Raw genomic sequence first — 10,700 nt, forward strand, 5'->3', positions numbered from 1 at the left:
TTTTGTTGCTCACGGATACACATAGTTTTGTTAATCACTAGCTGGACATGCATTTTGTTTTGTGGCTCACTAGCTAGATATGCATTGTTTTGCAGCCTTCTCGTGCTTGTTTGGTGTACAAGAAGTTGGAGAAGAAGGACTTCACCGTCATGCATTGTTGGTTGAAGTTGAATGGGCAACCGAAGTGGAACCTTTTCATAGCCAAGACCGCCGCCCAAGCCAACAAAAAAGAAACTGGTGAACCTACCGACCCAACCCAAGAACCGTCGAAGAAGGTTAGAAAAAATTTACCAGGGAAGAAGTGGGAGGAGGAAAGGGCGAAGCGAGAGTGCGGCGGCCAAGCTAACGGAGAGGTTCAAGGACATCTTGGCGAAGAAGGAGGAGGCATGCGTGAAGCGCTCGGACATCAAGGAGGAGAAGAAGGCGGAGAGGTTCAAATCGTTGATTGAGGCGACGGACAAGAAGCTCAAACTCGAAGAGAGGAGAACCATGATCGAATAGAGGAAGGTTGCGCTCGAGGAAAAGAAGGTGAAGATCGCCGCCAATGCGGAGGACGCTAAGATGTTGACATTGAATGTGGAATCTTTGGATGCCGACGCAAGAATGATCGTGCAGCGGGAGAAAAATCAGTTGGCGGCGGCGAAGAATGAGGATGCGGCGAAGGCGACGGAGGAGGATGGGAAGGTTGTGTATGCGGCGGCGGTGGCGACGGCACCTTGATCGGGAAGCACATGGCTGGGATTGCTGGTCCGATAGAGCAGAAAATTACACGGATTACCGGATTGATGTTCTTTTAGATTCGGACATGTAAAAGATAAACATACTTGACTTTTTTTATAGTGATCGGGCATGCTATCGACGCGATGTGTGGATCGGAGTAAATTTAAATTTAAATTTATCAATAGATATATATAGAATAACATTGAATGACGGTCTCGCGTTCATGCCCTTCCAGATAATTTGTGGATTGCATTTGGAGATTACCGTGGAAGAAAAAAAAACCGAGCAAGCCAGTCGCGCCGGCCACGGCAGAGCGGTGGTGGCACACGTGACGCGATCTGCGTGTTGGCGCGAGATTTGCCAGATGCGGGCGTGCCACCGCATGCGAGGTGTCATATCGCCGCTCTATCTACCACCACGAGCGCACGACGCAGGCAAAAGACAACCCGGGTATACGCCGCCCCTCTGACCGCCAGGGACACCACGCACCGCCGGCCTCCGTGGGACCCGCGCGTCAGCCACGAGAAGGCCCGGCCGTCTCTGCTTTCTACTACACGGGGAGGGACCGCAAGCCGTTGCATCTATCTAACCACCGGGAGGCGGGGCCAACGACCTTTGCTTCCCCTTGCCGCATGTTCCCCTCACGTCCTCCTCACCCTCTTCCACTCCTCACCGCTCGTCATCGTCGTCGTCGCGCGCTCGCTCTCCCTCGGAGCTCCCCGTGATTCCCCCGATGGACGTGCTGCCAGGGGAGCTGTGCTTCAAGATCTTCCACCTCCTCGATCACCAGTCCCTCGCCGCCGCTCCCCAAGGTTCGCTCGCTCGCCGCCTTCAATCAAACTCCTCCGTTACTTCTTATATGTCAACATCCTATTATGAGCTAGGAGTATCGAAAGTCCTCCGTTACTTCTTCCGTTTCAAAAAAAAAAAGAGTCCTCCGTTGCTTCTTATGTTGCCATGGCATCCTTCTTGGTTCTTCCTCGGCGGTCTCCGTTACTCCTTATCATGGCATTTCCTGTTCTTCTATAGCATAATTCAGAGCTTGCGGTGGCCTGAATTGCCGAAATTGTAGTTTGCCGGAAGTGGAACGCGTTGACCTGCGACGACGAGCTGTGGCGCAAGCTGTTCCAGGACAGGTGGGGAGCGGACGCCACGGCCTTCTACGCGCCGGAGCCGGAGGGCGCCAAGCCCTGGAAGGACGTCTTCGTCGTGCAGGACCGATGCGACCGATACGGCCTGTAAGTTCCTCGTCACCACAGACTTCACTACCGTACTTCAGAGTTCAGCGTAGCATACGTGAATGAGTGTAGTATGTGAGCGACTCGAAGGCCATCCATCCCCTCCCTTGTGTTGTCTTCCAGGGGCGTCAGGATCATCAGGGAGGGGAACGACTACTACCTGATCTACCAAGGCGAGATCCAAAGCTACCTGGGCACGAGCTGCGACGCCAAGGACGCGCAGCCGCAGGGCGCTGAAGCGGAGAAGCGGCAGATATCTGACCGGATCCTCTTCTTCCTGGGGGACCTGGAGACTGCTTATGCGGACGCCAAGCGTGTCAAGACGTGACCGCGTCGTTCAGAACCCAAAACTGTTGAAATGTCTGTAAAATTCTTGTCCTTGCTTTGCATAGCTCGTGCATAAGGTTGTATCTAGTCTACGTACAGGCATCCCATAGTGTTTCACCGTCGTATTCTTCGTCTGCAAATTACTATTCAGATGTTCACCTTTTACTAATCTTCTTGCAGTTGCCAAACTGCAGATAATGTAAGATACAGTTATTCAGTCGCTTATGCTTGTAGCAGTAATGAAACACTGGTGAAGGGCAAGAAATTAATGAGTTTCATCGTCTTTCATCAAATATAACTCTACTTGTTCAGCCTCATACGGATAAGATAACCAATCTCTGCTATCAGGTGGATGTTTTATGCCACGGAACGTACATATTCAAATGCCAACTAGTCAATGGTAAAATTGGTGCAAGTGCAGCGCTGCATATGAACCTCAATCAGTCGTAGCATGGGTAAGACTGTTTTACTGCTTGTTGCTTTGGTTGAATTAGCATTTGAGGGCGGCTCTTGCCATTTCCAGCGCTCCTTCGTAGGTCTTGTTCCCACCAATGAAGCCACTCATATGGATGAACACACAGCCAGGGATGCCGGTTTCCTTCGACAGTTCATCATCTCTCATGCCCCTCCACTTCTCTGGAAGAGCCTTCCGGCTCTCGAATCTGTCAGGTGCAACAGAGACGGCCTGCACTCGCCAGCCTTTGCTCCTCTCATCCTGCAGTTATGCAGACGAAGCCAACATATGTATGAAATCTGGTGAAACAAAAAACATGCTAGGAAGAAACTAGTTCAAACAAAAAAAACGAAAACATGCGAAGAAAGTTTATCGCAATGCTGGCTGCAAAACCAGCATTATTACAACTTTAAAGCATTACACCACTTCATTTCCATATTAGCATTCTTGGTGGTTACTATGCACAAGTGTACTCACACTGTCCAAAGAAAACTAGAAGTACTCGACGAAATTCATATTGGATAACCCGGAAGGGGCCACATTTCTTACCTCATACAGCACATACTTGGTCAGAGGATCAGTCTTCAGCTCCTGCTCTAGCTCAAACAGATGAAGTTTCCACTGCCATAATGGAGAAGCGTTCAGGTTAATGCACCGGTAATTTTAGTATTATCACATCACACTTCAATACACCAGGCAGTTAATAATTAAACAAAGCACTTGCTGAAATAAGTTTAAAGAAGAAAAAACATAAAACTAGTAATAAACTAATAAATATTGAATAACTAATGCAATCGGCAAAAAAGCAGCAAACATCCTGGGCCGGTACTTCGAAGCATCAGCTAAAGTTCTTGTTATGTAACAGTTTTCAACACTTCTACAGCATGATAAAAACATGGCTTCAGGTGGAAAACGCAAAAATATTGAGCACACTAAAGACTGGCATAACCAGACTAGGTATAACATTTAATCATTTATGGCTTCCATGCGCATCACAGACCAACAGAACAAAAACACAGTTGTGCATAGGACGAAAATGGATATAGTCCAAAAACTACCAAGATCTTACCGGGCAGAATCTATCTAAAACCATGATTTCTCCACTTGGATCAACATTTCCTCTTGACAGCAAACACTCCATGACAATAGATCTTGCAGGTAGCCACGACTTAACATGAAAGCGGACACTCTGGCAATGAAAGCGAAAATATAGTCATACAAACAGGAGATGTTCTGCTTAGGGACTAATGGAATTCAGGACAGCCCCATTTGGAAAAAAAACAGAGATATAGCACACATAGTTTAATAAGTCCTTAAGCAGTGGATGAATAGAACACATCAACTGACTAAACAGGCATAAGTCATACCTCCATAAACTCACTTCCGGCAAGAGCCATCGCCTGTTGAAATGCAGCATTTTCCTTCTCAGGTGATTGATCTGGATCAGTCCAGTCTGGATTAAGGCGCCCAACACGTGAAGACAAGTGTGTATTGTTCACATACTTGGGGGTTTGCTCTGTATCATATTGATTGATTCCATTATCGATTGCATCAAGTGCCTGTTACATAAAAGATATTGCTTCTTTGGCACATCATATTGTATTGGGTAATTAAGACAAACAGTAGACAAACAAACAAGCGAATAAAATAAGGACAACGGGATGTGTCTCAGAAAATTGATGGCAGATACCAATTCATATACTGAGGTTCTCTACGCCTTATTAACTTGCAAACCTTTGAGGGTAAGTATAGAACTTGTCAACTGATTGATAATGTAGGCCTATATTACCCCTGGAAGAAACATTTCTGAACCACACAGCCAGCTACAAGCAGCCGACTGCAACCATGTTTAGCCAACATACAGTGCATCTTTCCAAACCAACCCCAATTAAGCCAACCCGCATCTATACGTTAAAGCTAACTACAGACTCTAAAGGATCATGAGCAGGTTTAATGCTAGAAAAAACGAGATCTGCCTAATCATTTCGGTAGATGAAGTAGTGGGAGGTCACGAAGGAAGTAAGGGGGCATGTTAAGTTGATAATTTCGAACATTGTAGCAACACAAAAACAATTCAGGAACAAGTGTAGATTCTGGAACTCCCTCCCTCAGTATCCCTATGCTTACGCAATCCTAAGTTCATAAATTAAATTAAGAAAACTAAGCTGATAAACTTCACAGCTGGTACTGCTAATTCTTAGTTAACAGTCATGCTCCTACCCTTTAATCAAAGTTTCCATATTAAAAAAAGTACAAATATAAATTTCACAGCTGGCTATGAGTTTAAATTCACACCTCAACAAAGCTTTTGTATATGGCAAGATACACGCGGTGAACATCTTCATGCTCCTCATTAAGCTGAAGCTCCTTTGCAATTATCTCCTTACCAAAATGCTGCAGTATAAAAAAACAAATGATAAGCAAACCATCATTTTAACATTTGGAATATAAAGTAACAGTTACAGTCGATCAGTTGCATCTTATAACCTTCAATGAACTAGCAAATTGTGAAAAGGCTGTGCATACATAAGACAAAGTTTGCTATGAAAATTCATAATATCCAGTAACAAATCCCCCAATGAGTCCACCTAGTTATGTAGTGCGATTGGTACCCATTTGAAGCAGATGTTGCCAATTTTACAACTAGCTTCTAATGGAAAAGAATTATTGTTTCAAGATCCTCATAATCTATGGGAAGTACCTTGTAAACAAGCCCAGCACTGCTAAGTTTCGTGTTAAAGCCATGTCCAAAGACCTCGTTGAAGCCCTTCTGGTGATGATCATAGCGATGCCGGCTGGGATCATAGACACCACCAACGTCAAGCACGGCCTCCAGCGAATCAAGGATCTAGAGAAGTTCCACAAGAAAAGGTAATATAGAAATAAGCGCATAACTGAATACAATAGATGACAATGCATATTTTTAAATATTTTTGCTGCATCATATACAAGTGGGATTTCGTAAGCAAACCCAACCAGATGAAGTGCAGCTGCCCACATTAAGACAACTTCATAGTCTCACATAACACTAATTGTAGAACTGACACGAACTGCAAACTAAAAGGGGCCATGAGATAAGAAATCATGCTATTTAGACACAAGAAAACATCTTAACTACATGGCAATAGTAAGCATGAGATGTGGACAAGATGGAGTTCATGACTTTCTGTAGTAGATGACACTAGGAGATCGTAGCACACAAAAAAAAAAGGAATTGCAGGGTTTCAGTTTACAGTTTCACATTCATACTGTCATACAGTACCTATCCAGATGCAAAATTAAGTCCAATAATGAGTTAAAGCAGTATATCCGGATGTAACTGCAAGCTAATACATCCCGAAATTTTACAAATCTTAGCAAGCAAACGGTGCTCCCACACAGGTACACCTGGCCGAAGCAACCACCACGTAATTCGCTGAAACATTTCTTGCAGGAAATGGCAGGCCAATCGAGCCAGCGAAGAAGCGACAGACCTGGGAGTCGCGTGTGCGGACGACGTCGGCGCCTGCGAACTGGGAGGTGAGGCGGATGAGGAAGCAGCCGAGCGCCTCGTCGCAGTGGAAGCTGCCGTTGTGGGTCCCCACGCGCCTGCCGTTGCCCGCGCCGTTGGAGGAGTCGGCGTCGCCGGCGGCGGACGAGTAGACCCTCAGGCGCTTGGGCGAGGTGGCGCCGGCGGCGGCGGCCATGGGGAAAGGGTTTAGGATTTGGGGTCGCACGCGGGGAAGGAACGTGACGACTCGCTGCGACAGCCTCCAGGCGCAGGCGGCGAGCATTATAGTCGCGCGGACGATGGGCTGCGGTGGCTTCGGGGTGGTGTGGAGATGTAGGGTTTTGAGGAGGGGATTTTGGGCTTTTGGCAAGTCGGCCAGACGCATTGCCCGACCCTTTCTTTTTTCCATTCGATGGCATTGGCCAACTCTTATTTTTTTGCAGGATATTTTACTATAGATTTTCTAAAAAAAAGTAGGAGTACTATAGATTTTATTTTTAGGGGATATTTTACTTTTTTCTATTGCGAGTACTAGATATTTTATGTTTGCAGGTTTTCGTGTTGTCAAACTAATTCAAACTATGTTTGAACAGCGTTGTTACAAGGTTATATTCATAATTCAGGATACGCTGACCATTAGGCTGACAACGTGCTAAACTTCTTTTCTTCCATACAACAAAATTTCTTTCACTAGATATAATTCACCATACGTTGTAACGGGTGCGTAAATATTCTAGTAGTTAGGCCGTCATTTATCAGCCTATATGTTTGTCCAAAAAAATTATCAGCCTATAATAATTCGATTGTGTAAAAATAAGACTTTATTTGATAAGCACTTAAAGCATTTATTGTCTAACCAAAGAAAACGGTTTATTTGGTAAGTAAAATAAGAGGTAGGTCTGTTGAGGCGATTTTTAGGAAAAACGGTGTAAAAATCAGATATGGGGCACAAAAAATCAAAAAGGGGACAAAAAAGGAGGGAGAAGTTGGAGGAAGGATGAGCGGACCAAAGAACCCTATATTTAAAAAAAATGAGAGATACAATGACAACACGGACTAGATTCTTAATGTTCTACATTGTTGTAGTGGAGTATTATTTGCCTTGCATTGCATTTTAGTTTCTATAAGTTTTTTTGACTGCATTTTACTCCCCCCGTTCCTAAATATTTGTCTTTCTAGAGATTTCAACAAGTGACTACGTACAGAGCAAAATGAGTGAATCTACACTCTAAAATATGTCTATATACATCTGTATGTGGTAGTCCATTCGAAATCTCTAAAAAGACAAATATTTAGGAACGGAGGGAGTAGTTTCTATAAGTTGGCATGATGACATTGATCTGTTGAGTCTGATGTTATCTACAATGGAAAAAATGTCCCAGAATGAGTCAAGGAAAAAAAATCCTAGAGCATTTGTGCCCAAGAGGAAGAAAAGGATCAAACTGGAGTCACCGTTTTCATTTACCCATCAAGTCATTAGTAAAAAACAAGGGCCTCAAAAGATCTAGTGTTGCATTGAACATAAATCAGTGGGACGATGTATCTTACACCACGAATAAAAAAAATAAAAAGAATAAAAAAAAGTCCCTAGATTTTACAGGGGGACCTGAACTGAGATATAGAAACACAATGGGGTCCCTAAGCAACTTCCATCTCCCATCTTGGGACGAACCGGTTGGGGTGATAAGACCTCTATAGTAACATCACCAACATCACCTACACGCCGCCTCCGAACAAAAGCTGAAACTTCCTCATGTGGAGGTGTTTCTCACAACGTACCTAACAAAAGTGCGGGAACCACAGTTTATTTGTATGGTAGTGAGACATAACTTTCGGTTGCTGGATGGACATGGGACACAGATTTTACCCTTGTTCGGGCCCTTGCGCGGTGAGTTAAAACCCTAATTCTACTTGTCTATAATTATATCACTAAGTGATCACAATGATCAAGTACAATGTGTGTTCGTCGAGTTCGAGTGAACTTGACAAGTTGAGGGTGCACAATCTAGACGAGATGTCTCGATCGGATCTATCTTGCTAGGCTAATTCGGTAAATCTTGGGCTTCGAGTGGTCTTGGCATCGATCGAACATGTCCCTGCTCCAGTTGGGTGGCCACATATTTTTTTGACTATTTACTGCATGGCAAAAACCCCATGGTCCTTTATTCCCCAAAAGCAATCATTACAGACATAAACTACAAGTATATATAATTATACATACATACCTACCAAGACTCACGTACAAGATGTAAGGTTAGGTGAAATCAGTCTAACTAATGTAAAGAAGAAATCCAGTTCATAAGACCATCTCTGTGTTTACATTTAGTCCTATGAACTAGCAGAGTTATGTTATGTATAAAATTCCTCCTCCAAGAAGCAAAAGTGGACCTTTCACATTCCTGAAAACATTGTCATTCCTAATGATCCAAATATAGGTTGTCTCTCCCACCAACACCTTGTTCTCCTAGTTCGCCTCGTCTTCAGAGTCATGGTCACCTTGGGCTCCCTAGTAAGGAAACCGGGGGTGGCACATTTATAGAAGTCGATTCCCTCGGCGTGGGGCCCTTTTGTTATGCCTTTTTGGGCTTTTATGGCCCAAACATGGGAGGTGCGATAGGGTGAAGTACAAAAATCCTCCCCCAGGCAACCTCCCATCATCACTTGTGATGAAGTCGCAAGGATTGCGCTCTCGTGTGGACTTTCGCTGAAGTTGCTCAGGCGCATAGGTGAATGACAAGGAAAACGTTAGCTCTTGTGTTGGATTTAGTGTCATATTTATTATGGGACGAGGAAATGCAGATTCCTCTTATCAAGCTAGTCTTTCACATGGTAGGGAGAGGCAAGACCTCATGTAATTTTGTGGTGCTCCATGGCCGTTACTCTATGAACCAAGACACACTAGTTTAGCAGGCCGGTGTTACGATGCGATTGGAACATTGCAGGTTTAGCCAACCTAAAATTGCACGATAGTGATTGTAAACAAGGAAACATTGACAATAAAGAAAAGAAGATACCCTTACAAAAGCTCATTATGAAGGTAGACGCCGAGGGCCTCCTCAAGCTGACTAAAGAGAAAAAAATGGTTTCTATAGGTTGCCTATTTATGCCGATGGTGCGTCATTTTTTGCCAACTCAGACGTTGATGAGATGTGTACTATTGTTGAAATTCTGAGGTGCTTCGCCAATGCTAGTTGTATTCTTAACCAACCTGAAAAAAGACAAGAATCAATTCGTTACCGAGTGGTTGGTTTGCAAGATTGCCTCCTTCACTTCCCGATGAGGACAAGATGTTTCTCTTGCACCTTAGGAAGCTAAAAAATAAAATGATTTCCAACCCCTTATTGATAAAACGGGGTCTAAGCTAGGAGGTTGGAAAAGTAGAAACGTCACCCGTACTGACAGAGTTACTCTTGCACAATATGTTCTTGTTGCCATCGACATCTTCCATATGTTCGTCCTCTTCCTACCCAACTCATTGACGAGAACATGGTTTGTCACCCCAAGGAGCTTGACGGTCTCTCGGTGTTGCTAGATTTGGGAGTGTGTTGTGCCTCTATTGGCAGGGTTTCCTTGGACCACTCCGGACAGGTCACGGGGTCCTAATGATATGGATCTATTCAGAACGATCACCACCATCACTATTGGGGATAGTACTCCAATTTTTCAATTATGAGGCTTAAGCACGGGTCAAGGAGCCACTGAATGACCACTGAATGCACTCCATTGGAGTTGTCAATTCTACTCGGCACAAAGCTCCAAAATGTTCAATGCGAGCCACAACTAATTAATGAGTCCATCGTGTGGTATGCTTCGTCCTCTGGCTAGTACTTGGCATCAACAAGTACCATCTTCAGTTTGTTGGCGCCATGGTGCCTTTCTGTTGGGGATCGTAGCAGAATTTTAAAATTTCCTACGCATCATCAAGATCCATCTATGGAGTATACTAGCAACGAGGGGAAAGGAGTGCATCTACATACCCTTGTAGATCGCGAGCGGAAGCGTTCTAATGAACGGGGTTGATGGAGTCGTACTCGCCGTGATCCAAATCACCGATGACCTAGTGCCGAACGGACGGCACCTCCGCGTTCAACACACGTACGGAGCAGCGACGTCTCCTCCTTCTTGATCCAGCAAGGGGGAAGGAGAGGTTGATGGAGATCCAGCAGCACGACGGCGTGGTGGTGGATGTAGCGGGGATCTCGGCAGGGCTTCGCCAAGCTTCTGCGAGAGGGAGGGTGTTGCAGGGGGAGAGGGAGGCGCCAGGGGCTGTGGTATTGCTGCCCTCCCTCCCCCCCACTATATATAGGGACCCCTGGGGGGGCGCCGGCCCTGGGAGATCAGATCTCCAAGGGGGGGGGGCGGCCAAGGGGGAAGGGGGGGTGGCTTCCCCCCAAGCCAAGTGGGGCGCCCCCACCCCTAGGGTTTCCAACCCTAGGCGCAGAGGGAGGCCCAAGGGGGGGCGCCCCAGCCC

The 10,700-nt window shown here is 45.4% G+C and overlaps 2 protein-coding genes across 2 annotated transcripts; one reads left to right on the forward strand and one right to left on the reverse strand.

The window, feature by feature from the left end:
* The first annotated feature begins 1,291 nt into the window (after positions 1–1,291).
* On the forward strand, positions 1,292–2,563 carry LOC123145127 (probable E3 ubiquitin ligase complex SCF subunit sconB). Its single transcript, XM_044564450.1, has 3 exons — positions 1,292–1,532; positions 1,793–1,958; positions 2,082–2,563. The coding sequence occupies exons 1-3, from the start codon at positions 1,454–1,456 to the stop codon at positions 2,284–2,286; spliced, it is 450 nt and encodes a 149-aa protein (XP_044420385.1). The 5' UTR covers positions 1,292–1,453; the 3' UTR covers positions 2,287–2,563.
* LOC123145126 (MYG1 protein C694.04c) lies at positions 2,537–6,540 on the reverse strand. Its single transcript, XM_044564448.1, has 7 exons — positions 6,213–6,540; positions 5,441–5,587; positions 5,035–5,133; positions 4,107–4,298; positions 3,809–3,928; positions 3,289–3,360; positions 2,537–3,000 (listed from the first exon to the last, which is right to left on the reverse strand). Exons 1-7 carry the CDS (start codon positions 6,510–6,512, stop codon positions 2,776–2,778), a joined length of 1,155 nt encoding a protein of 384 aa, XP_044420383.1. The 5' UTR covers positions 6,513–6,540; the 3' UTR covers positions 2,537–2,775.
* Between the last annotated feature and the right edge of the window lie 4,160 nt (positions 6,541–10,700).

This window comes from Triticum aestivum, chromosome 6D (assembly GCF_018294505.1).
Source record: "Triticum aestivum cultivar Chinese Spring chromosome 6D, IWGSC CS RefSeq v2.1, whole genome shotgun sequence".
In the NCBI taxonomy this organism is placed as follows: domain Eukaryota; kingdom Viridiplantae; phylum Streptophyta; class Magnoliopsida; order Poales; family Poaceae; genus Triticum; species Triticum aestivum.

Coding starts and splice junctions, on each gene's coding strand:
- LOC123145126 (XM_044564448.1), bottom strand. CDS start 6,512: ATGCTCGCCGCCTGCGCCTGGAGGCTGTCGCAGCGAGTCGTCACGTTC. Junction 3,361..3,808: donor TTTTAGATAGATTCTGCCCG/GTAAGATCTTGG, acceptor CCATTATGGCAG/TGGAAACTTCATCTGTTTGA. Junction 3,001..3,288: donor CCAAGTATGTGCTGTATGAG/GTAAGAAATGTG, acceptor GCATAACTGCAG/GATGAGAGGAGCAAAGGCTG.
- LOC123145127 (XM_044564450.1), top strand. CDS start 1,454: ATGGACGTGCTGCCAGGGGAGCTGTGCTTCAAGATCTTCCACCTCCTC. Junction 1,533..1,792: donor CCTCGCCGCCGCTCCCCAAG/GTTCGCTCGCTC, acceptor CCGAAATTGTAG/TTTGCCGGAAGTGGAACGCG. Junction 1,959..2,081: donor CGATGCGACCGATACGGCCT/GTAAGTTCCTCG, acceptor GTTGTCTTCCAG/GGGCGTCAGGATCATCAGGG.